General features: G+C 41.7%; 1 protein-coding gene across 5 annotated transcripts in view; it reads right to left on the bottom strand.

Moving 5' to 3' along the window:
- Window positions 1–27,735, bottom strand: part of GSS (glutathione synthetase) — a 651,892-nt gene that overhangs the window by 80,189 nt on the left and 543,968 nt on the right. For all 5 annotated transcript variants that reach the window (XM_085619008.1, XM_085619005.1, XM_085619007.1 and 2 more), the window contains one exon: window positions 8,906–8,987. In XM_085619008.1, the coding sequence (XP_085475134.1) occupies window positions 8,906–8,987 (82 nt within the window). The remainder of the gene's footprint in view (window positions 1–8,905; window positions 8,988–27,735) is intronic.

Below are 27,735 nucleotides of genomic sequence, written 5' to 3'. Positions count from 1 at the left end.
CAAGAGAAGGCAAACAATAACCAAGCCTTCAGAAAAAAGATGCGTTTTTAGCAGTTTTTTAAAGACACCAATGTCTTCAACAGTGCAGAGCGAAAGGGGGAGCGCATTCCAAGCGCGGCCCGCAAACACGACCAGAGAAGCGCCGCCTAACCGATGGCGCTGGAAGCCAGGAATCTTCATCAGCCTAAGAGATGAGGACCGCAAGGATCTCCCCGGCACATAAAACGAAAAGCGTTTCTGCAAGTAGCCGGGGCCTTGCCCATGCAGAGCGCGATGGGCTATGGTAAGAGATTTGAATACCACACGTGCCTTGACCGGGAGCCAATGAAGGGAGCGACGGTAGCCATGTACGCTCTGCCTGGGACCCAGCCCACCCAGCATGCGGACAGCCGCATTCTGGGTCACTTTTAACTTATTGAGAGCATAAGCTGGGATCCCAGCATAGAGAGCATTGGCATAGTCCAGCCGGGACAAAATAAGTGCCCGAAACACCGATTCCCTAGCCGCTTGAGGGAGAAGCGGAAGGAATCTTCTCAGAATTCTGAGGAGACCGAAACAGCAACCTGTCAGACGCTTAACTTGACTGGAAAAGGAGAGATTACAATCAAAGTAAACACCCAAGTTCTTCACGGTCTGACTGTTTGAAGTAGGCGGGGGGAACTCGGGAGGCCAGATAGACTCTCTAAACCCTGGGGGGGAGTCGCCGAACATCAGAACCTCGGATTTATCCTCATTATATTTTAAATGGGCTGACGCCAGCCACTCAAAAACCGAGGAAAGGCACCTCTGCACAAGGGCCACCGAGGTCCCCTGCTTGTCCCAGGTAAACAAAAGTTGTGTGTCGTCGGCATAGGCAATAACCTTAGCCCCCAACCCTTCCGCTAGAACAACCAGAGGAGTGAGGTAGATATTGAACAGAAGGGGGCTAAGGGAGGAACCCTGTGGGACCCCCGTGCCAACTCGAAGAGGTGGCGAGACCACCGGGGGTATCCAGACTTGCTGGAGCCGGCCATCCAAAAAGGACTTAATCCAGCCCCAGACCAAGCCCGACACCCCAATTTCCGTCAGTCTGTCAAGCAGCAGTGAGTGGGGGACAGTGACAAAGGCCGCCGACAGGTCGAGCAGCACAAGGGCTGCCTTCCCGCCGGCGTCAAGACACTCACGAATTGCTTCCGAAACTTCCAAAAGAGCACCTTCCGTGCTAAAGGAGGGGCGGAAGCCAGATTGGGCTGGGTGAAGAAGATCCGCACTCTCGACAAACTCCGACAGCTGTCTATTCACTATTTTCTCACAGACCTTAGATAAGCTAGGGAGGAGAGAAATAGGCCTGTAGTTCCCCGGAGTCGACGGATCGAGAGTAGGTTTCTTCAGTAGGGGGAGGATTTTGGCCTGCTTCCAACAACTAGGAACCCTGGCTTCCTGCAAGGACAAGTTAACGATATAGTTGACTTCCACATTCACCGTCTCTGCCACAGAGGTCAGAAGTCTTGCCGAGCATGGGTCGTCCGGAGAACCGGACTTCAGACCTTGAAGGATTCTCAGAGTGCAGGGCTAGTGGTACCTGTGGCAGTGGCCAAACACAATATAGCACATGCCTGGGGCAAGGCTCCTCCCCCAAGAATTGAAGATTGGGAATAGGATCTGGATTGGTGCCAGAGGGCGGAGAAAGTAGTGTATCAGAGCAGAGGCTGCCACAAGAAATGTGAGAAAGTATTGGGAGCCTGGTGTGACTTTAGGGGTTATTGATATGGAGCAATGCCGTTGGAGGGGTGGGACGGGTAGAATACTCCTGATGAGCAGACAGCAGTGAAAGTTTCACGAACTGCAACTGGCCGTAAAAGCGCCATTCTTGATGTATGTCCAAGTTTTGCCTCTGACACTGTAATTTTTTATTACTATGTAAGATGAATGATACTCTGCGATCATTTCCCGTACATGATGAAATGATGAAAAGATGTTAAAAAAACAGACTGCAGCAAACAACTTGCATGAGCTTTGCATGTTTTTCCGATTTAAAAACGCCATCAATTAAAAAAAACTACCCTTTACACACTTTACAGACTAGAAATGGAGAGAGAAAAATTACAAACAGTAATTTAAATGGTGCAGAATGAAACATACAATGTAACATTGGTTGAGATGGTACAGCCTTATGGGCAAAATATCCTGATGTGCATTTATAGGTTTCTGTCCAAAGCTATTAGTCCATTAGCAAATAGACAAGATCCTAGGTAGAACAGCTATTCTTCCAGAACTATTACTACTTATACAGTGTGGAAGTTGTGCCAGAGAGAGCTGTCCCAATTTAGCTTGAGTGCTGTAAAGTAACATCTGCCAAAGCTCATTGATGATATGGCCTTTAATGATTTTATTTCTGGGACTGTGCCTTTTAAAGACCCAAAGATGTTTGGCTTTTCTAATTTATGCTGTCATAATAGAAGAAAAGACATATTCTGAAAGGGATGCTGCAGAAAGACTTCGAGTAAAGGATAAGTAATGCAAACCACTTTCAAAGTTATTGACAATGGCTTTCAGGTTATTTCTAAATGCGTGTACACCATGCCTTCATCTCCTTTCACAATATTCGCATCCCATGCCGGGCAGTAGAGGAGGCATGTCTGCGGCAAGGAAATAAATCTAACAGGATTTTGGGGCAGCATTATATTCCCCAGCAAACAATCCTCAGTCAGAGTATTTGGGGATCTGAGTAAAACTATCCCCAAGGTTTATTTTTTAGAGTATTTTCCCACTTTGAACACTTCAGACACCTGAGCCTTTTTTTATTCGTAAATGTACAGTATCATCAAGATTGAATTCCTGACCATGTGGTGGATAGAATCTAACCCTATTAGGCCGGTTTTAGTGAATTTTAACCTTCCCCCCCCTCCCCTCACCTCAAATCCTATACAGGGATGGTCCTGATGAAGGTGGAGATGAACTAAAAATTCCACCGAAATGCGCGTTGACCCAGTGGTACCTTTTTAAACCCACAACGGAAATCTTCATGACATATTGGCACTATTGAAACTAGCAGTGTATGTGAACAGTTGGGGAGTCTATGTATGATATGAGAGTATGAAAGTGTGTTGGTGTGTATGAGGTGAGATTGTTCTGGTGTGGTCAATGAGGGGGGTAGATTCTCTTGTAATAACAGATGTATGGTTTCCTTAAACTGTTTTATCTGCATATGATTTTCACTTAAAGTATTACTATGTGGAAATATTTGATGATAGCACCAACGGTGCATATGATGTCTTATAATATGTTTTTGTCATGTAATTTTGTATCATTGAATGACAAAAATAAACTATCTATACAAAAGAATATAAGGATTATGCTACTTACCCAGTAAGCATCTGTTCTTGGCATGTAGAGCTGTAGATTCACATGACATCTAGTGTTGGGTCCGGATGTTTGCAAATTGTGTTTTTTCTTCGAAGAAGTCTTTCCTAGTCACAAGGTAAGGTGACTCCTCCTTTTGGTGATAGTGCACATGGGCATCAACTCTATTGTTAGATTGTTTTCTCGCAAGAGGGTGAGAATGGAGTATGGAGTAAGAAAGTGTAGAACTGAGATGTCCATGTGTATGTAATGTAAATAATGCAAAACTGCAACAGCTACAGGTGCCCAGGGAGGTGGGAGGGTGCATGTGAATCTACAGCTCTACATGCCAAGAACAGATGCTTACTGGGTAAGTAACATAATCCGTTCGAGGCATGTGTGCTCTATATACACATGCTTTGCATCGACTATATAGCAGTATTCTCTCAAAGCAGTGGCTAACCAGTAGATGTTGCTGCTGTTTGAAAAAGTGTTTTTAGCACTGCCTGCCCTACATTGGCTTGTTGACGTGCTAACACATCCACACAGTAATATTTGGTAAAAGTGTGTGGTGTGGACCATGTTGTTGCATTACAAATGTCAGCTTTAAGGAAGTTACCTAAAAAGGCCATAGATGCTCTTTTTTTACGAGTGGAATGTGCTCTAGGAGGTATAATGTTCATTTAGCTTTAGCGTAGCAGGTTTGAATGCAGTTAACAATCAATTTTGCAATACCAGATTTAGAAATGGGATTGCTTTTTGAGGTGTATCAAATGCAACGAACAGTTGTTTTGCAAAATTCTTTTGTTCTTTTAATGTAGTACAATAGCGCTCTTCTGACATCAAGAGTATGAAGAGCTTGTACTGCTACCGAATCAGGATAAGGAAAGAACACAGGCAACTCATTCTTAGTTCCATACTCATGCCGTGCTACCAGTTGGGCAACAGTAGACAATGTGAGCACTTTAGAGGGCACCACTCTCCAGGTGTCACAAGTAGACGGTGTGGGTCCCATGTACGTGATCTTTGATGTCCCGGAGACCTCCGCAAGAACAAGGGGCAAGCCAACAAGCTTTTGGTGAGCACACGTAAGGGTGCCAACCAGTAGCAGATAGTCAGCCCAGGCCAGCCAATATTCAGGAAGGGCATGCGGTCCCTTTAAATGGCAGTACTCCTCCTTGTGTACAACAGATTACTCTGGCACTGTGCACCACGCAGTTCCAGGTTCTCCGGTTCCACACTCCACAAGTATATCTCTGCCCTCTTGAAGCATGACACCAGTAATTATATTGTAGTGTGCCTCTGAAGTTGAGGGTGGTTCAAAGGGTCACCCTTTGAACCACAGATGCCTCCCCGAAATTTCAGTCCTGTCTGCCATGAAATGCACATCTTAATCTTTGGTCGGGCCATGATCTGGCTCCAGACGACCAGTGTCAAAACCTCTTAGTCTAAACTATAATGGCAGAGGTCTGTCATTCCAGTTTCATGCCCAATGTTTTATAGCTGTCGCTGGGGAATGCCCCGATGTGCTCCCCCAGCCTCCAGTGTGAACTGGAGCCAAGCACCAAGGTACACAAAGAGTTTTAGAGCTGAAAAATACCCAATGTCTAGCAGTGGCATTTCTACGCTAATCATGACAAAACCACCTATACCACTAGAAAGGGTTTGTCACTGAGAATCCAATGATAGAAAACATTATGAGGCTACTCAACTGCAATCCACTATTGCAGCTTGAAGTAATTTCACCATTTCCTCATGTGGGAAGAGCAAACCTCATAGGTAGTGGAAACACATATGAGTATTCCTCACTACCTGTGCAGGGATTATACGTGTGTACCTGCCATGCCTTTCACTTACCACTCGCTCACCCCTTAAGACTTACCCTTGGGGCGATCTAGTGGTAGTGAAAGGTCTTCTTAGGATGGCTAGGGTTTTAAAAAGGCCTGCGTGAGCCGAAGCACATGTGCACACCAAGACATACAATGGCAGGCTGGACACATATCTAGAAACACCACTGGTGCAAGTGCGCACTCTGGCCTGCAATTGCAGGCCGACCACATGTTTTAAAACATTCTAGGTGCAAGTGCACACACACAGAGGCCTTCAATGGCAGACCTAACCTATGTTTAGAAACATTAGTGGTACAAGTTTGCAGACCAGCCTTCAAAGGCAGGCGGGCCACAGGTTTTAAATCTCATAGGTGCAGGTGGGCACACCATCCTGCAATGGCAGGCTGGACAACGGTTTACAACCACCATACTTGCGAGTACGCACACACAGGCCTGCAATGACAGACCTGACCTATATTTAGACCTACAGGTAAGCACCACTTCCTACCGTGTGTAGGAAGGGCGAATGCAAAAACAACAGTTTATGGACAGAATGCAGAACAATGTCATACATTCATCCCAGTACAGAGACTTGGGCCTAAATCCATCGTTTTTTTTGCTCACCATGCCGCTCCAGTTTGAACCCAGCCATATGCAAATCAGTCTTGACCCTGTGCCTGTGAGCAAAAAAACAATGGATTTAGGCCCAGATCTCTGTACTGGGGTGAATGTATGACATTGTTCTGCATTCTGTCCATCAATAGTTTTTTTTGCATTTGTCACCCCGAGTGGGACGGGTAGTTCTTTTTGCATTTGTAGGAAGGGCGGGCACACTTTCACACTGCATTTACAGTAGGAAAGTGCCCGGGCCCTAATGCCAAAATAAGAGAATCAGCCACACCCGAGAGGTGTCCAATGGGTAGGGGGGGATAGATGACCCCCTAGGAAGAGAAAATCCACATGGGGGTTCATCTCTACCCAGACAGTGAACACGCAGATGTACCTAGCGTGTTCACCTACCCCGAGCTCCACTTCTCAAGATTTACCCTAGGGCTGCTCTGGCGGTAGTGAAAGTCTCCCTCAGGGTTGGCTACTAAGTGAGAAAGGGAAAACTGAGCATGAGACATGTTTGACAGGCTATCCTGGTGAGTGGTACAATCAGTGCGCCTTCCCACTACTAGTCAGTGCAGTACCCGCCCTGGGTATGTGGCGTATCTTTTCACAGGTATGACACCTAACGCAATCAAGTACACACCCTATTCTGGCATGTGTAGGAAGGGCGTACTAACTTTACCGCTGCAGTACAGTGAGAAAGTGTCCAGAGTTCTAAGGTCAGGATTTAGCAAAAACCAAGAGGACAAAAAGCAAAACGTTCCCCCAAGAAGGGCCATGTCCAACAGTACTGATATGCACAAGACGGACCTTTGCCTAGAGTGGCATGGAGGACAAAAAAAGAACGACTGGAATGAGGCGCAGAGCGTGTGCTAGTATCGGAGATTAATTCAAGCATTCCTTCCATAACCTTGTTGTTGTTGCATATTTTTCATGCGTGTGTATTGAGTTCAATCCATGGAAAAGTGAACAGAGATTAGTTGCCTGGATCTGTTGCTCTCAGAATGCTGTAAAGCAACATATTGCTTTCAATCATGTGAGCTGAGTCTAGTGTGGATCTCCATATGCTGACTGTGCCTATGTAAGAGGATGGTATCCTAGGAGCAAATGCCAGCAAAAGTGCCTTCCAATTGTTTCAGCTGTGCTTCAAGAGAGCTTAACTGTGTAAGAAGCGCTTTAGGGACCCCAGCGGAAGTACTCATGCAGGTGGCCCCTTACACAAACCTTGAATGCCTACTAAATATAAGGTTACTATTAGCAGAACCCGCATTTACATCAAAGAAGACAGTAAGTGCATCCCCTATGATATGCCTATAAATGGTGTCATGGAGAGCCAGGAGCTGAAAACACTGACTAGGGATACATGCTAAGGGAGATGCAATATATATTTTAAATTCTAATAGCCCATGTGAAATTGCATACCCAGTTTTTTCACTGCCTCTAATAGCACTTGTGTTTTTATAATTCTTGGTGAAATTTTGCAGAACCATGCACAGTTGTGTCACAAAGGTTCACGTTGTCTTGTATTAATCCCTAGTACCCTGGGTGATAGTCAAGCTTGTCTGAGTCACAAAACAATGTACTGCACTATTGCACGGTTGCTATTTCAGAACCAATGGCTCTTTATCCAACAGATGTAGAAATTATGCTCTGAAATGTACCATTTACCACATTTTTACAGATTTGTACTAAGGATTTATGCCTCACCACTGCCAGACTTCTCCTGCTGCCACTGTGAAAGGCTATCTTTCATATCACCTTCCTGTTCAACAGTGGTTACTGGACATGGTGCAATTAAAGGAGCTTTTCGCCTAGCCTGGCTCAAAATCCTGCCTCTGCCACTGGAAACAACATGCTGGAGCCTAATACCAACACGACCGTGTTTAGGGACTGGAAGGTTGATCACAAGGCATAAGCACCCGGTGAAGTCATACTGCTGGAAGCTCAGGACTCCGCTGTTCCACCGACAAGCCACTGTAGCATATCTACAAGACAGGAGGTATTAGAAAAGTCCCAGAGGGCTGTGTGGAAGCCAATTTCATTAGGACTGCGTGGTGATGAGCTTTTGAGCGGACGTTCTCCCTGAAGACAATGTTGGCTTAAACCTGAAGAACATGCCCGTGAAATCAATCCAAAGGGGGAGGTGGTTGGAATGATTTCCTGATGGAGGCTGAAGTGCTTGGGGGTGGCACAGATCTCAAAGTGGAAGAAAGGGCGATGTAATTAAATCAGGATGCGTGCAACAGTGATTAACTCCAATAGGACAAGACACCTACCACTCCAAAATTGCTATTCTTCTGTGACCCTCTCAACTGCAGGGTGGAGGTGAAACAAAAAGACAATGAGCACTGTAAAACTTTACATGTATAGCAGAACAGACATTTAAAAGTAGAATCAGGGGCAGCCAGCTACGCCGCAGTGATGGCTGACCTGTTCATCTACCAGTCCCAGTGCACCTCAAATTTCAATGGAGCTTCTGTTCCTTTCCTCAAGGCACCAGCCCCTTGCCTCACCAATGCTGCAGCACAAGCCACCAGTTGACCACCCCTCACAGCTCCTTAGACAAGGGACTATTCTTGAGGCTCACTATTCACAGTTAACAGAGGCCATCAAACAATGGGAGATAAGACAGGTGGGGACTGCAGCAGATGCAGGATCTCATTTACAGATGCTCTTTGTCGACTGCAGCCACCCAGACCACTGGAGAACTTTGGGACAGTCACATCCTAAGCTGAAACCAGGCTTCAAACATGCATCCACATCTTCCTAACCACCAGTGGAACAAATCCCCAGTAATCAGGCTCTGAAAGGGGAAAATGCATTGTATGGAGCTAGCTCCAGCAACACGGCCGCAGCTCCACTGCAGCAAAAAGCCATGAGAACTATGAGGCACCTACCTTTCGTGAATCCTCACGATAGTGGCCATGCTCAGTCCAAAAGCCACCTCTGCCTAAAACATGCAAGTGTACTAGTCATTAAATGAGCACCTCAATTCATTTGGTTGTATTAATCTGTTCAGATGTTATCTCCAACTGATAGGTAGGCAAGGCTAGGAATTCCTTCCACAACATTTAGGCTAGTAGTTTCGGACACAAACTACATGCCCTGATATACACTCAAGGGAGAAAGTTTTGGTAACATACCTCCTCCTTCCCGCTGAGGTTTAAGCACAAATCGCTCAGGGTTTGCAATGGCCATTGCGGCAGTCTGATCTCCTTCTTCACCCTGTCAGAAACGAAAACATAAGCAAGGTACTTATTATTCACTGTATTTTTTTTCAAACTCAATTAGTATACTGCACACATTTCCCAGTCATAATATTTTCATTGATGGTACCCTGGTGGCAACCTAGGATATCATTATGCATCTAGGATCAGCAGATGGGAATGCCATGAGACGTACAACTGGAAGCCATGTATCCCAGTTAATACCCTGCTGCAGACGAAATAGTCTCTCTCAAGAAAAGCATGTGTAGAAAAAAAATCAGTTACTTATCATCTGTGCTATCCTTTCTTACACATAGCCTTTCTGTAGACAAACATCTAATCCTATATATATATATATATATATATATATATATATATATATATCTCAAACAAATTCTTAGTTCCTTGATTCTTTGGACTGAGAAAGGATTGCACTCACTCGTAGTTGTTGTTATGGAAAGGCTTTTATTCTTGCCAAACCCAACGCGTTTCGCCTCTGCAAGAAGGCTTGATCACGGGATAGGGTTACATGGCATGTCTCTCTTTTATGTTTAACATGCAAGCACTTCCTGTTCATTTTTAAACAGTTGCATTGTGGTTAGTGTAGTTTTTATACAGTGAAGAAATTTTTTTAAATTTTTTTTTCTTTTTATATATAACAGTGCTCTTTCATAAATGAAAGTGTAACTTTGCCTTTGCGTTTGCGGACTCATGATGGACTCTAGTTAGTTCATGGTGCCTGTTAACATATTATGACTACTTTCTTTGCTCTCTGGTGAGCATTTTCATAGTCTTTCCAAGTTATTCCTTTTCCATCCTCGTAATTTCTTGTGGAGGGAAAGATTATTAATTTTGTGAGTGCTTGGCTCTCTGGTGAGCTTTGCTTTTCGAGTCATATATCAGGGGTGACAGTCCAATAGTCGTACAATTTTTCTTTTTGTTTTGTACCTCTTGGGAGTGGAAAGGTTTCTCATTTTTATGAGTTCTCTTGTTGTTCCTTGGTAAACACAGTCACGGTCCAGTGATTTACAGATGAGTGTACAATTCACAGGGAGCTTCTCCTGTATAACCGACTTTGCTGTGTATATCCTGACATGCACCTGCGGCCTTAATTACATTCGTAGTACGAAGCTGCAGGTGCATGTTAGGATTTTACAACATTTGAGAGCCATCTTACACAATGACCCTGCGTATCCGGTGGCACGCCATTTCAATTCAATGCACAACAATGATGTCAACTGCCTTAAATATTATGTAATAGCAGCTATTCCTAAACCCCGAAGGGGCGGCAATAGGGAACTTTTATTAAGGCAGTTGGAAACTCGTAAGATCTTAGAGATTGACAGCAAGTGGCCAAATGGCCTTAACAATACTGAGGACATGCATAACTTTGTTTAATGATGTCTTGATTTAATGACTTAACCTTTGAGAGATTACACATGTGTATACACACCTATATATACCTCAGTAATCTCCTTGTTTCATTCCATCCCTTTTATAATGAGCCTCGTCTGTGTAAACACACACACATATATATTTCTGTACATACATTTATATATTTTGATATCTATTTTTATTTCTTACTTTGTGCTTTGTGCATTACATATCTTCTTGGGTGGTTATCTCTTGCACTACGCACTTTAGCTATCTGGTCACAGTGCATAATTTTTCCCTATACCTCTTTTGTCATATATATAATACACATTATTCTATGACTTATCAGCACTCTTCAGTAAGATGATGGAATCTTAGAAATGAAATTTATATGATTTTAACAATAACTATCAGGACTGTATCTTTTATTGTTATTAATATTTATTCATTCCTATTTTAATCTTACTGTTTTGTCTTGTTATATTTGCACATATTCCCGAATATTTTGCACATTCCGCACGATTTTGCACAATTATTGAAAATGCTGCTATGCACCTTTTTGTATTGGTACAGATTTTGAGTGTCCTTATATGATGATATTATACGGTATATGTTTTTTATGGCATTGTTTTTACTTTTCTTGTCAGTTGGATGTTTAATAAGGATTTATCCTGTTATATCAACACTCTCATACTTGAACAAGTTCAGTCTCGTGTATATGCTTTATGCTGGCTGCCTATGACAATGTTTATCATTACATTTCCGTATTTCAGATTGCATGAATTACCAACTATACGTATTTTACATTTGTATTACGTTTTCTATAATCAGCGTGCAATTTGATTCCACTGTTTTTCAATGTATCACACGAAGTCTTTTTTCCTGGTCTAGTAGCACGTGATCAGGAAGTGGGTGTACACTTTGCAGCGCATATAAAAAATCTTTCAGTGCAACTTGTCTCCGCATGTGAACAAGGGCTTTTGAGCCCGAAACGCGTCATGGTTTGCTGAGAAATGGTCGAATAAATACTCTTGCCTGAAGTTATATATATATAAAATTCTTAGTTCCTTGATTCTTTGGACTGAGAAAGGATTGCACTCACTCGTAGTTGTTGTTATGGAAAGGCTTTTATTTTTGCCAAACCCAACGCGTTTCGCCTCTGCAAGAAGGCTTGATCACGGGATAGGGTTACATGGCATGTCTCTCTTTTATGTTTAACATGCAAGCACTTCCTGTTCATTTTTAAACAGTTGCATTGTGGTTAGTGTAGTTTTTATACAGTGAAGAATTTTTTTTTTTTAATTTTTTCTTTTTATATATAACAGTGCTCTTTCATAAATGAAAGTGTAACTTTGCCTTTGCGGACTCATGATGGACTCTAGTTAGTTCATGGTGCCTGTTAACATATTATGACTACTTTCTTTGCTCTCTGGTGAGCATTTTCACAGTCTTTCCAAGTTATTCCTTTTCCATCCTCGTAATTTCTTGTGGAGGGAAAGATTATTAATTTTGTGAGTGCTTGGCTCTCTGGTGAGCTTTGCTTTTCGAGTCATATATCAGGGGTGACAGTCCAATAGTCGTACAATTTTTCTTTTTGTTTTGTACCTCTTGGGAGTGGAAAGGTTTCTCATTTTTATGAGTTCTCTTGTTGTTCCTTGGTAAACACAGTCACGGTCCAGTGATTTACAGATGAGTGTACAATTCTTCATTTTGATTCAGACCCCTTGGGTCTAGAGTTCTGAACGTGAGGATGTGTTTCGATTCTTTCCGTCGTAGGTTTTTTAGACGGTCTCCTCCTCTTTCAGAAGCTGGAATTTGTTCCAGAGCCCAGAATCGTAGGGTTTCCCAGTCGCTGTTGTGATGTCTTTCCATGTGTTTAGCGACTGCATTGGTTCGATCTTTGTGAATTGTAGCACGCATATGTTCCAAAATGCGTTTTTTGACTTCAAAGATGGTGCTGCCTATATATCTTTTGTGGCACGGGCATTCGATCATGTAGATCACATATGAGCTCTTACATGTGAGGTGTTGCCTTATCTTCCAAGTCTTGCCTTTCTGGATTTGAACTTCTTTCAGAGGTGTGGCGATTTTGCAAACTTTGCACTGTTTACACGGCCAGAATCCTTCCCTCTGTAGCCATGTGTATTTCTTTGTGTCTTGGAAGTGGCTATGGACAATATAGTCCCCGATGTTGCTCGCTCTTCTATATGTGATTTCAGGATGGTCTCCTATGATCTCTGATAGTGTTGTGTCCATTCGTAAGATACCCCATTGTTTTCTGATGATTTTGTTCAGTTTTTTATTTTCTGCACTGTGCGTACTTATTAATCTGATTTTTTCCTTTTGCTTTTTCTTGATGAAGGATCGTGTTTCTGTCTTGGTTCACTACTCTGTCCAAGCATTTTGTGACCACTTTTTTGGGGTATTTGCGTGCTAGAAAGCGATTGCTGGTGATCTCACTGTTTTTAATGAAGTCTTGAGTTTTCGAGCAATTCCGTTTCAATCTCAGGAATTCCCCATAGGGGATGCTCCATTTGAGATTTGTGTCATGGAAGCTTTCCCCATGTAGTATTGCATTTGTCGCTGTACTTTTTCTGTGTAAGGTGGTTTGGATCACATTATTTTCTATGTAAATCTCAGTGTCCAAGAATGTTACTTTTTCTTTACTTATTTCATATGTGAATTTTAGATTTGTGGGGGAGTTGTTCAGTCTTTCAAAGTATCTAGTAAAATCTTCCTCTGTTCCATTCCAGATTATTAAGAGATCATCAATGAATCTCAGCCATAGTACGATCTTATTTTTCCATTCGTAGTTTTGTGTGTTCCAGGCTGAGTTTTGCTCAAACCACCCCATTGTGAGGTTTGCATAGTTTGGTGAGAATGAAAATCCCATTGCACATCCTCGGATTTGTTTATAGATCTGTTTGTTGAACAGAAAAATATTGTTATTGAGGCATAATGAGATCATTTCGTTTAGCATTTCATTGTGTTCTCTGTATTTGATGTTTCGTTAACCCAGATAGTGTTTACAGGCTGTTGTACCTATGGAGTGTTCGATATTTGTATATAACGATATCACATCCATTGTGATTAGTTTGTAGCCTGGTTTCCATTGTACTTTCTCCAATTTTATAAGTAGATCTGTTGTATCTTTTAAGTAAGATGTTAGTTCTTTCACTAAGGGTGACAGAAAATGGTCGATATAATTGGAGATGGGTTCCAGTAAGGAATTATTTGCAGAGACTATGGGTCTGCCTGGTGGTTTCTCTTTGTTCTTGTGTATCTTTGGGAGACAGTAGAAGGTGGGTAGTGTGGGGTGTTTTTTGTCCAGATATTTCTGTTCATCTTTGTCGATTAAACCCTTTTCATGCCAGACAAGGAGTAATTTATTTAGTTTGTCCTGTAATTCTGTTGTCGGATCTTTGTGTAGTAGTGTGTAACATTCTGCATCCGATAGTTGCCTCTGGACTTCCTCCACATATTCAGTTTTATTTAGGATGACGATGTTACCGCCTTTATCTGCCGGTTTGATTTCGATCAGCTGATCATTTTGTAGGTTTTTTAGAATCTCCTTTTGTTTTATGTTGAGATTGCTTTCGTTTGTATTTGGTGTCATTCTATATAATTCTTCCACTATGGTCTCATGGAAGAGGTCTATCTTGTTGCCTGGAGGTAGGATTGGATTAAATTTGGACTTCAATTTTAATCCACTTTCACTTGCTCCTTCCTTCGGTAGTATTTGGCGCAAATCTGATAAAGCTTCTGTTTCTTGGGAGGCTGAGGTTGTCGAGATCGTGATGAGTGTTTCTATTCCTTGTATGTCTTCTGCCAACAAGGGATTTTGTGTTTGGTAAATGCTTTTTGGATCAGTTACTTTGCGGTTTTCCGCATAGATTTTTGCCAATTTTAGCTTTCTGATATACTTGTATAAGTCTATTCTCGTTTCTGCTATGTTTAGATGGGATGTTGGGCAGAAATTTAGACCTTTTTTCAAAACTTCATTTTGTAAAGGGGTCATAGTGCGTGAGGATAGATTTATGATGCTCAATTCTTTGGTGTTAACCTCTTTGTCTATTATTTCCGTAATGGTCTCATCCTGTCTCTCGACCATACATTGGTTTTTGGTTCTCCCCTGTCCTCTCTGGCCTCTTCGGGTTTTCCTCTTCCTCCTCGGTTCCAACCCCTTCCTCTGCCTCTTTTGGTTTGTTTCTTGACGTTTTGTTGTGCCAGAGCCAAGCGCATCTCCATTAAAAAAATTGGTCTTTTTTCCAGTTTCTGTGGTTGGGGGCGTATTCGTTTCACCTTCACTTATGTCTGCGCTTGATAAGGAGTCGAAGCTAGATGTATCTTGGGTATTTGCTTCCGCTTGTGACTTTTTCTTTCTCCCTTCATATTGCTTGTTGAAGGTGAATATTCTGCCTTCCTCAAAATCTGCTTTATCACGTTGAAATTTGACCTGTTTTCTGAACTTTACTCTCTCCTCATGTTTGTCCAAGTTTTTTAGGATATCTGATTTAAGTTTCTGTTGTTCTTCCGTTAGGGTTAATTTCCCAATTTCTTCTTCCACATTTTGTAGTTCTTCTCTTATCGCTTTGAGGGTTTTGTCAATATGTTTGATTAGAATAATGATCAGGCCAGTTGAGGATTCCAGGAGATGTTCGCCCCATTCTTGGAGAAGTTCTCCGCTTGTGTCTTGGTGGCTTGGCATTAGTGTCAGGCGTAACCCTCGTGGAATTCTTTTTACTTCTACATACTTCTGTAGTGTTAACAATTCCCACCATTTATTTATTTCTTTTTTTGAGAGTCTTTCCCAATGTCTTAATTTATCTTTATTTGTGTTTGTTACTGTTATTTCACCCCTTTCTGTGCGTGGTTGTGGTAGGGATGTGAATAGATTCGGCATGTCCGCTATGCGCTTCGCTTCTCTGCTTTCCATGGCAAGCTGGATTTTGTTTGTTCTGAGCCTTTCCTAACTACGAGTCCCAGAGTCCCTTGCTGCGCGCTTAACTTGTACCTGGAGTTATGCTTCCTGAGTGTAGTATCAGTATCTAGCGTCTCCGGTGAGTAATTGCGCAGTATTAGTGGGACACAATTATGTGTGATTCACAATTTGACAGGTGCGCTTTGTACTCGCTCACATGCAATTGACAATGTGCAGTCACGGACAGACATGAAGTTTGAGAGAAACGGAAAAGTTAAGATGAGCTCCTTACCCGGTTTTTGACATGAAAGTTGTTTGTCTGCTAACCCATGTAGCTAGTGATTGGCTTTGAGCGCCCGCGTCACAAAGGGATCCGTCCTGGATAGATATATATATATATATATACATATATATATATATATATTCTCTGTCAGCTCACAGTCTCCTTTATCTCCTGTAAATATATATATATATATATATTAATTATCTACTGGCGGTCGCCAGTAGATAGTTATAGTTAGGACCGTGTTTCCATAGGAAATCCGCAACATTCTATTTGGAATAACTTTTGCGTCGATTGACGAATCCTCGCGAAATTTTCAAAATAGGTGGGGCGCTCCGCTCCGCTCCTTCCCTGAAAGTCTCGGGGGGATTCGTCAAGCGAGGGCTGAGAAAAAGGGGGGGTCCCAAAACGCGTTTTCCCCATGCATTTTCCCATAGGACCTTTAGTCCGCGCTACAGCCCGAACGGCTGAACAGAAAACCTTGAAATTTGGCAGAGAGGTAGTCCTCAGGTCAGGGATGTGCCTTTTGCAGGTCTGGTGTAAATCTGTTCAGTATTTTCTGAGAAAATAGCATTTAAAAGCATATATATATCTATAGGCGCGCACCGTGTGCGCGTACGGTAAGCGCACCCTGCCGTGCACGAGCGCAATTCTGATTGGTTGTTAGATCTTAGTAAACATTCGAATCGGTCGAAACCAGGAAGTGTCGGCCGCCATTTTGTCTCTCGCAGTCCGAGGGAGGTGAAAAATAAAGGTGGAGAACATGAAAAGGGGGCAGGGTGGACAGTTCCTGACCCCCTAGCCATTGTCAGGGGGTCCCCAAAGGACCCCCAAGGGCCATAAATGTTTTTAATATTTTTACGAAAAAACGCGGAGTGCGCTTACCGTGCGCGCACGGGTAGAAACGTGAAAATTACGCGAATGGCGTAACGTGGGCATGCGGTGCGCAAAGCGCACCGCGCGCCCACAGAGTGCGCACGGTGCGCGAAGCGCACCCTGCGCGCACTGTACGCGCAAGGTGAAAAGCCTTAAAAAAAAAATCATTCAATAATAAATACATAACTTAGCATTTAAAAAACCGTACAAATTCACTGAAAAAACCATAGGTTTCACACACGTTATAGTTAGGAATTAGCATTTAAAAAACCTTGCAAATTCACTTAAAAAACCATAGGTTTCACACATGTTATAGTTAGCTGGACATTTCCCTCGTAAAAAACCAATGAAATTCCCCCGTTATAGTTAGTAAAGGGAACTATAACTCACGCGACCGCAATCCACTGCTGATGACGTCAGATATTACATCACTGATGACATATGTGTCTTTCTGTAAAATAAATATTTATTAAATATGTATAGCTAAAGGTTAAAGGAAAGAAAAATGGGTAAATAAGTGAATAAATACAGTGATGTAATATCTGACGTCAAAGGAACAGTGTGGAGTGTATAAGAGGAGTTCCGGTATCCTGACTCGGACCGCCTGCGACAGCCCTGAGTTCTACCGGAGTTGGGGGAGTGACATATATATATATATATATATATTACCTACTGGCGGTCGCCAGTAGGTAGTTATAGTTAGGACCCTCTTACCATAGGAAATCCGCAACATTCTATTTGGAATAACTTTGGCGCCGGTCGACGAATCCTCGCGAAATTTTCAAAATAGGTGGGGCGCTACGCTCCGCTCCTACCCTGAAAGTCTCGGGGGGATTCGTCAAGCGGGGGCTGAGAAAAAAGGGGGGTCCCAAAACGCGTTTTTCCCATGCATTTTTCCATAGGACCTTTAGACACAGCTACAGCCCGAACGGCTGAACAGAGTTACTTGAAATTTGGCAGAGAGGTAGTCCTCAGGTCAAGGAAGTGCCTTTTGTAGGTCTGGTGTAAATCTGTTCAGTAGTTCCTGAGAAAATAGCATTTAAATCAATATATATATCTGAGCCAGCTTACGGTGCGCTTACCGTGCGCTTACGGTGCGCTTACCGTGCGCTTACGGTAAGCTTACCGTACGCGTACAGTGCCGTGCGCGAGCGCGATTCTGATTGGCTGTTAGATCTTAGTAAACATTCGAATCGTTCGAAACCAGGAAGCGGCGGCCGCCATTTTCTCTCTCGCACTCTGAGGGGGGGGGGGAGGAAAAACAAAGGCAAAAAACATGTAAAGGGACTGTTTAGACAGCTCCTAACCACCTAGCCTTGATGAATGTGTCCCCAAAGAACCCCCAAGGGCAAAAATTCATTTTTAAATTTTTTTGAAAAATCGCCGATTACGCTTACCGTACGCGTACGGTAAAAATTATTTAAAAAAAAAAAATTATCCACACTCTCCCCACCCCGTGTGCAAATGGTGCCCGCAGGACACCATATGTGCATGGCATATGGTATATTACGAAAATTTAAAAGCTTACCTTTCACAACGAAGCGCATAATATGTCCTCCATGTGCGCACGGTGCGCGAAGCGCATCGTGCGTACATGGCCCATCCAGCGTAACGTGGGCACGGCACTAACTGCGTAAAGTGGGCGCGCGGTGCGCCAAGCGCACCGCGTGCTCACTGTGCGCGCACGGTGCGCGAAGCGCACCGTGCGCGCACGGAACGAACTGCGTTAAGTGGGCGCGCACGCCACGAATGGCGTAAAGTAACTTAGCATTTAAAAAACCGTACAAATTCACTGAAAAAAACATAGGTTTCACACACGTTATAGTTAGGAATTAGCATTTAAAAAACCTTGCAAATTCAGTGAAAAAACCATAGGTTTCACACATGTTATAGTTATCTGGACATTTTACTGATAAAAAACCAATGAAATTCCCCCGTTATAGTTAGTGCAGGCAACTATAACTCACGCGACCGCAATCCTCTGCTGATGCTAATACTGTATTTAGACACTTATTTGCCCATGTCTTCTTCCATTAAATTTTAGCTATACATATATTACAAATATTTTTTTTTCATAAAGACACATATGTCATCAGCAGAGGATTGCGGTCGCATGAGTTATAGTTGCCTGCACTAACTATAACGGGGGAATTTCCTTGGTTTTTTATCAGTAAAATGTCCAGCTAACTATAACATGTGTGAAACCTATGGTTTTTTCACTGAATATATATATATATATATATCTGAATGTGCACTGAATATACCGTTCTAATCAAAGTCTGCCTCTGCAAAAGTTAATCTTTGTTCCTTTTTCGTTAGCATGCACACATTAAACTAAACAGAAGGATAATATAGTGTTAGTTGAAGATATTGCCAAGGGTACTGCTTGTTGTCTCTCAGGTTTGGGTTGTGTAGGCAGAAGAGTTTTCAAGTGTGTTTAAAAGCAAACCTTGGTTTTGGTACAGATTTTTCATGATTAGAGGATGTGCTAGAGTTTTCTGGTAATCTTCCTAATTTGAGAAGAGAGGATCCAACATGGACACAAAAGTGATAAATTCAGCTGTAGGTTTATAATGTTGTTCCAATCGAGTTTTCATGGGAGTGTTTAATGCTAGCTTGCGTTTCCTGGGGTACATTCTTCTGCTGGGAATCACAGTGAGCAAGATTTTCTTGTAGACCAGATGGTTGAACTTTAAAGCCCCGAGTGATGCAGCAATTTCAAAGGTATCTAAAAACAATTGTTTCACGGCAAGGCTGCCTCTAAAAATTATGGGAAGGAAAGACTTATAATGTAAGAGTAAATTCTGAGGCGAAGATCTTGAAGATTCAACCATTCCATTTGTTCATTCTCTGTTCCTTTCCATATACAGAGTACATAATCAATATAACGCATCCATAATTTAAGGCCAAAAGAGAATGTAATAGAGTCATAATAAACAGTAGCTGCTTTAAAATCACCTACACAAATACAGGCCAGATATGGTGCAAACGCTGCTTCCATTGATGCCCCTGAGATATATAGGTATAGATCATTTTCGAATTTAAAGTAGTTCTTAGTAATCCTTAGCTGTATGCATTATAGAACAAAGTCCGTTGAAGTATCACAAAACCAAGCTTTCCCTTTAATGACTCTCTCTGCTGCAACCCAAATAGTCAGCTGTACAAAATTGTATATAATGACAGAATTTCCATGGTCACCAACAACTGTTGAAGGCTCTGACTATAACTTATCCACAATGTTTGGTACTTCTGATGAGTATTTTAAATATTGACTTTTCAAAAGAAATTGGCAAATGTTGATAATGGCTCTAGTACAGGTCCAATACCCTAGACAATTGGACATGCCGAATTAGGGTAAGTTATTTTTTGGATTTTCAGCAAAAGCAGTGCTGGTACACATGACCATTTAATGATCAGAAATGTGGCTTCCTTGCTGGTAATCCTCTTCTACTGAATTTACCACCATTTTCTTAATCATATCCTGAAGTTCAGATAGTTGGTAGTTCTTCCTATCTTCTAACAATCTTCTGGCGTCCCTCTGATAATCACTGCTACACCACACTATTTAATGGATGGCTTCATTATAATCTCTTGATTATCATCAACATTCTTGATTACCATTTCTTCATCCTTTGTGAGATTGAAGTGTAGTTTTTAGTTCTGTGCTTCTAGTGGTGATTTTCTGAAGAACAATCCTTTCGAAAGTAGTGCTCTTCAGACCAAGTCCAGCAGGTGGTGGAGTAAAACTTGACATATTTTTCAGGTCTGTAGAACGATAGTGTCATTTTGTCTTGGAAGTACTTGTGTATTTAATTTTTCTCATGTTAGATAGGAATTCCAATCTGAACCTGAAAGGGTTGTTTCTTAGAGTAGGTCCAAAACATAATCTTTTATTGAGGCGTGGTTTAGAAAGTAATTGTAACTTGAAGTTTTACTGCACTGCACTATTGCACTATCTGTTCTGTTCCTATTCATTTTATGTGCCTTTCCAGCAAAGTTTATTGTTTGTTGTGGCCTTGTAGGACTATGAAGGGATCCTTTGATGTGCATAATTAGTTATTTACTTCTAAAAGACTTTCTGCTACTACATTTCATGATGCATCTTTCGTGATTTTGGGGTAGACCAGCATTTACAGGACATGTTCTGTATTGTTTATGGGCTATAATTACATATACAATTTTTTGTCTCTTTGTAGGTGGAATGATTAGAGGAGACACCCGCTTTCCTACTTATCCTCCTGTCCTGAAGAAATTGGCTTAAATTCAGGCAAAGTCACCTGACGACCTCTTGTTAGTAAATGGTCAAAAAACATGTACCGATATTTTAAGACGTGCTGAGGGTGAGACAGTAAAATATTTGAATACCTCTGATAAATGTTTAACTGCTTAGTCAGTGAACAAACGGTCATTAGAGGACATTCGTCAACTTGAGCCATTAGCTCACATATTAAAGCAAGCTCAGGGTGAGATTCTGCAGTTATCTCCTTCCTTCTCTGAGGGTGCTAAGCAGTGCTGGCTAACCCTGCTCCAGTCATTTTCCTACATTTTTAGGTATGTACTCAAATATTCGGTGAATGACCTGCTTTGGGGTTCGCTCTGGCTATTTTTAATGGTTAGAGCTGTAAACCCTGGGGTGTATGCCACTGAGCTACACGATTTTCGGACACAGAAGTAGGTTTTCCATTTCCTGTGGGACACATACCATGTACAATATACAGCTCTCCGATTGAGTTTTATTAAAAGTGATGTATTCTTAAGTGAATGGGTCTCCCAATACATTATTTTCCCTATGGGCTCCAATATTTCAGTAAGGCAAGAAAAAGGTCTCTATTTGACACTGTTCCAATCTTAATGCATGCAGATGAAGCACCTGAGCACTGTGATGAAGGACCCGACCATCCCGCTGAGTAAGCAGATCTGTTCGGGGTGGGTGGGGTAGAGAGGGTCAAATGTTGAGTTCTGACAGATTCCCACAACAAATCTTCCTCGCCTAATCTGGGGCAACAAGAAACAGTTTTACTTGATTCTTTCACACCTTCTGCAGGATCTTCAAAAGCAAAGGAATTGTGGGTATACATATAGGCGATCCTGTGACCAACTCACCATAAAGGCATCCCCCAGGTAATCATTCGGAGGCAAGTGTAGGGCACAGATCGAAGAACAGAGTTCAGGGCTGTGCCAAAGAGGACTTTATAGGAACATCCTATTCAGGCAAGACCATGTCTGTCATGTCAGGCTGAAGCTCCCATTAACAATCCTCTAGTAAGACATGACTCAAGGCACGTTTTCATGCTCAGGCTGTTTGCAAGATTGGCTATCACTGGGAAAGGCTTGCCTCCAGGCCAATCACCTTAAACACAACCCACAAAGCCCTTTCAGGAAATTTAACAATGTTGATAATGTTGTCTGAAAGAATCTGAACCACACTCCCTGAGATGGATGAAAGACAAGTCTTGAAGGTGGGGACTGCCTGCACGTTTAGCAAATTGATTTGATTCAAACAAAGGGGCTCTCACTATCACCTCGCCCAGGTCAGCGCCCCAGGCCAACAAGGAAGTGTCTGTAACGAGGGTGGTACTTGAAGACTGAAATGCTGGAAAGGCTCTTCCATCAGCAGATATCTGGAAGAGCAGAATGGAACAACTTCACAGAAGCTGAGCATCTTCCCCGATGCTGGAGCCACTGTATTTTTCTCAGTTACACCTAAAACACCCTAATTTGCTATCGGGCATGTGGAATCAATAAGATATATTACGAATAGCAGTTGTAGGATCTGAAGAATTATAATAAAGAACGGACTCAGAGCCATATCCTAAATAGTCGAGAGATTTTAAAGAGTAGGAAAAGCTCTCAAACATGTGCAATTCCTATAGCCCGACACCAAGGACATATTGTTTGGGGTCAATGGCAACACGTTTTCATGTGTATTTTGTCCTTGTGACAAGTAGGCCCAACCCCTGCAGCTCAAACCCTTTGGCTGCCAGTTTGCAGTTTCACATTATGGATCAGGGAAGGGTACCGTCTGCAGTAAAGGTAATATTTTTGTCCACATGTTAAAGCTGTTCAAACTTGTGTTCATGGTTCATTCATTGAAAGCCTTTATTATTAGGGTGAGTGTTCTGAGTAAATGTTGTACGCTCTGACTGCACTACTGACAGTGGTTCCAGTATAAAAATGTGCACACACGCTTTCAAAGTTTAGCAATATGAGGCTATGTATAATGCTCCGAGAACAGATGCAAATATTTGCAGAAGCTTGAAAGCAAAATTGATGATTCTTTGCTTTTAAAATAAAATGTTCATAAAAAATTGAAAGCAGGAAAATTTATTTTTGCTAAACTACTGTAAAATTTCAGGTACCATTTCTTTGCACCATCATTTAGTAATATGTGTTGATGCATGCTAGTATTTCCCAAAAATATTCATAATGGAAAATCAGTGTAACCAGTTTGAATAAGATTATGGGAAACAAAAATAAACAAGCATTGACAAAGACAGTAGGTCTGAAATTGATAGTCAGCTTTTTAGTTTTGTCAATGTGTGTCTTGTTTTGGCATGGTTTTTGAAAACCTTATTGGTGTGGGAGCTGCCAGGCCCTCACCATTATAACAAACATTGGCAAAAGCACACACTGCCACAGTAGTTACTGGCACTGAACAAAACTACTTTGTGTGCCGATATGCTCCTTGTGAAAGAACAGAATGATGTCACTCACAATGAAGCCAGCAGATACAGAGAGAGAGAGACATAATTTTAATAAACACAAAAGGTCAAAGTCCACGCCAGACCAAATTAGGTGCCCAATTATTAAAGAAAGTCTCAAAAAGTGCACTCATGGTATATGTCCTACATTAAGTGCAGCTATACGGCTTTCGTGAATTCCCAAGAATTTACAGAAGTAGGACAAGAAATAGTACTCCTAGAAAATATTTGTGAACTGCATTTTAGCATGAGCAAAATGCATGTGTAGCTTTGCTCATGGGAAAATCTGACTGTTTGCAAGTTCACTTTCCCTCCAACCACTTTTTTTCCATCTCTGGAAGAAGGTGTACGCCTGCCATTGTCAGAAGTAAATTTCCAACATTTCTCAGTATGGGAAAAGATTAGAGAAAAGTTGTTAAAAACCCTTAAAACATGCAAGTTAATAGGTTTGCACAGACTCAAAAGGCCATTTAACCCTGGATCTATTGCTTACCACTTCCTTCAGCCCCAGTATGTAGATCTGTGGAAATGTGGCAACATAAGGGGATTGCAAGTATTCGAACACTACTATGGTATGAGCCCTGGAGGCTATATCAGAGAGGCTATATCAGAGCTCTTATATGAGGCTATATCAGAGCTCTTATATGAGATTGCTTCCATAATCTATCGCTGCACTACATTGCACCAGAGAGGCAAGTGGATTTTGTTACAGGACAAGTAGATTTATGAAGCAAGCTGCCCTAGGGACAAGTAGAAATGTTATTAAATTCCACACCCCTGCTAAGTGCGGGATGATGTGGGACTTGTGTAGGTTGACAGAGAAGCACAGATCCGTGAAGGTTCATGGTGTGCTATAGATGGTCAGTGACCTGCACTTGGGACTCCATCTTCCCCAGCAAGTCATCCAACCATGGAAATGATGGACTCCAGACCTTGTGAGTGAAGCTGCTACCACTCTCAGCAATGTGGTGAAGGCTTGTGAAGAAAGATTGTGAAAATAAAAGGTAGCACAGCAAACTGTTAGAGCTAGAACCCTACCATGAAGCACAGAGTATGCCTATGAGCAGAAGGAATCCGATGATGGAATGAGGGCAAGCATTACCTGGCTCAAAGGCAGGATTTTGAAGCTATGGTACTAAATAAAGATGTTTAGAAACCTCAGATCACATCATGTTTCCTGTACATTTTCTTCTCCTACACATAGTCAAATTGTTCTGTTAAAGGAACATTGACCTACATTTAGGGTGTAACTTTGAAGGTATGAGCGGTTTTAACATTGGGAGAGGGCATCAAAGAAGATGCTTGTATCAAAACTGATGCCACAACATCAGGATCAGTGTCACTGGTCTCACCAACGGTGAATCTGATGTTGAGCCCATCATATGACATAATGGCCTGGAAGCAATTCTGAAAAACGGAGGTATCCCAACATACTCTTCAAGCAGGGGATAAACAGAAACTACAACTTATAAAAATGCCCTCATTGCTCACAACAGATATTTTTGTTTACAAAACTCATCACTCATGTTTTCCAATATTATACAAATATTTCTTTTACTCTCTACATTTTAATTTCCTCACAAAATTCATCCCATAATTACATAAGGTTTTCATAGCAATTAATCAAAATGCATTTATAAAGTACTAGCTTCCCTCCTGACCTACCCAGTATTTGAGCCTTTTATGTTTCAATGTCATGTTAACTTTATATGCCCACTTCTCTTTGACTTACACTGTTTGTAAAACATTTAGAATTATGCATTTTCATTGTATAATATTCACACACAACCTGAGGTCATCAATATAGTCTCATAATCTGAATTATTTCACCACAGCATTTCAGCTTTCCTTTCTTTAATTAGTCTTCATCCCAGCAAGGTATTTTCTTCTCAATCAAAACTGAGATGCAGAAATGTAATCAGTTATACAGTTAGTGATTTTCTTGGGAGTTTAGACTGCGGAGAAAATAATCATTAAACATGCATGAAGTGGCATTACGCCGCTCGGTGATTTCAATTCCAGCTTTGTTTTATAGTGTAGTGCGTCGCTCTGTTGTCTAAAAGCGGAATACCCACACAATATCCAACCACAATCTTTTTGCATTATACAGTGCAGGGTGGGTCACTGAGCTTTTGTACATGACTTTCATCCATTCTGAACAGCAGCTGTGCTTCTACTCAACATGGTTAAAAGACATTGACATTGACAATAGCTCTTGAATTGTCAAGATCTAATGACTTTGCCAATGCGCGTAATAAGTGTGACCAAAAACCTAACCTTACCATTAAATAAGCTCCTTACCACAATTCCAAAGACACCAAACATGACATAGCTACCAGCTCCCAATTGAGAATTACAGCTTATCAAATGTAATAAGGAATCCCCATTGTTATCCTATGGAGTGGTAGGCCTCACAGTACTGAAAAACGAATTAAGGAGTTTTTCACTACCACGACATGTACAACTTAAAAGTACACGTCCAACGTTTTAATTACACAGCACTCTGCCCTATGAGCTGCCTAGGGCCAACCTTATTGGTAATATATACAATAAAAGGGAGGTTTAAGATTTGGCAAGGGGGTTTAAAAGTCGACATGGCAGTTTAAAACTGCATTCTAGCCGCAGTGGAAAACCTGGGACATGTTTGGGGGTTCTTCTTAAGTGGGTGGCACAATAAGTGCTGCCAGTCCACTAGTAGCGTTTAACTTATAGGCCCTGGGTATACAGAATACCACTCTACAAGAGACTTACAAGTAAGTAAATTTAATATGCCAAGTGTGTATAAGCCAATGTAATCAAGTTTTAGGGGAGGAGCACAAGCACTTTAGCATTTTTTAGCAGTGGTAATGTGCACAGAGTCCAAAGGCCAACAAAAATAAGTGTAACAAAAATGAAGGGGATAAGACCACCCTAAGGCTGACAGGTCTAACACACCTGTAAGCTGTAAAGAATCGTGGGAAGTACAAACATTCTGACTCCTGCTATCCTCCTCACCCATCATAGCCCATTGGCACCTGCTGAGGGTTGATTTAGCCGTTCCGTAACATATGGTAAAGTGAGTGGTAGCCAGCATCATCCATGTCACTTTAGACTTTCCAAAATACATTTTTTTAGTAGTAAGTACATTTCTTCTTTATTCAAGACGTTCACTGTAGGTCAACAAGTGCGAACATAGCTATCAACATTAGTACAAAAGGTGAAAATAGTTAATAAAATTATTTTTAAAAAATTACAAACATGCTAACAATCAATACACGTAGATGAAGTCAAAATAATGACCAAATCTTCTTTTCCAAGCCCCACTTTATTAAAAATAAACATGTTCTACAGAAACTATACACGTGTATCATAAAGAGTGGGACAGAGAAACATAACATGATTCATATCTTGTACACCACTGTGACAGGAAGGGCAGACACATTCATAAAGTAGTTTCCCTTCCCAAGTACCTCTGGTATATTGTAACGGCTAATTTCTACTTTTTACGAGTTTAAAAGTTGCAGCGGGTGTTCTTGAATAGAAAATAGATATCACTATTTTGGTTTAAAACCTGCAGATTCAATGCTGCTGTATATAATTTACGATTTGTAGCATGCACAATATCGGATGAATACACTGCATTTGCTATTTTATTCATAAATTCATGTTTCATCTGCTAACCAGTATTCCAATTCATCATGTTTCAATAAGTGATGTTTAGCCATCAAAATAGAAATGTTAAAGTTCAGCCATCTTTAAAAAGCTTTAAACATCTGAAAAGGTGCCCCAAACCAATTGACAGTTCATGCTTGACATAGTCTCTTAACAAATTGGTAGTAGACTTAGGCATACGAAAGCCCCGCCAGAAAAGTGTCCCAAGATATTTATGATGAGTGTAGGGAAGTGGAGTATTATTTGGCGTGGGAGTTAGACCTCACCATGTAATACTGTCATGATACCCAATAGATGGTCCTTGGATTCACACTAATAAATCATTAGCTCAGTCCTGGTTGCGTGGTAAAGAGCAGTCAGTCTTTACTGGAGGAACTTGTGCTAAGCATTTCAGAATACCAACATGGACGATAAGTAATTGACACGACTTGAGAGAAACATGACACCAATTTATAAAAATAGTGTGTATCTTTATCTTGATTTGACACCAAAAATAACAGAAAAGCATACATATAACCAGAGTTATAGATTTTTGACGCAATATAAAATCGGTGCAAAATAATACAGTGAAACTTTATCACTGCACACAATTGGAAAAACCACAAGTGAAAATCAGTCACTTGCAGGTCGAGCTGCGTGGTACCCCTGCAGGGTAAAGGTGATGCAGATCCCAGACCAGGCCACGACAGTTAAATTATACTTGGCCTCTGGAGACTGGGTAAAGGGTTGGTCTGGCTGTCCCTGGTGCTAAACGGGAGCCGCAGGAGAGCTGCTTCTACCGCTGAAACAGTGCTGCTGGGGGAAAAGATGCAAAAACACAGAGTAGTTGCTGAAGTAGGTTTGATGGAGTTCCCTCTAGATGCAGAGTCAAATAAAGTGTTTTATTGCCGGACTGGCGACCAACAAGCCTTGGCTGTGGTAAGTAGAGCAGAAAGTAACTTCGACGTCCAGTGGTCACGCA

Source organism: Triturus cristatus, chromosome 7 (genome assembly GCF_964204655.1).
Source record: "Triturus cristatus chromosome 7, aTriCri1.1, whole genome shotgun sequence".
Taxonomy (NCBI): domain Eukaryota; kingdom Metazoa; phylum Chordata; class Amphibia; order Caudata; family Salamandridae; genus Triturus; species Triturus cristatus.
The sequence above is the reverse complement of the archived record's forward strand: the minus strand, read 5'-3'. Positions and strand labels throughout refer to the sequence as shown.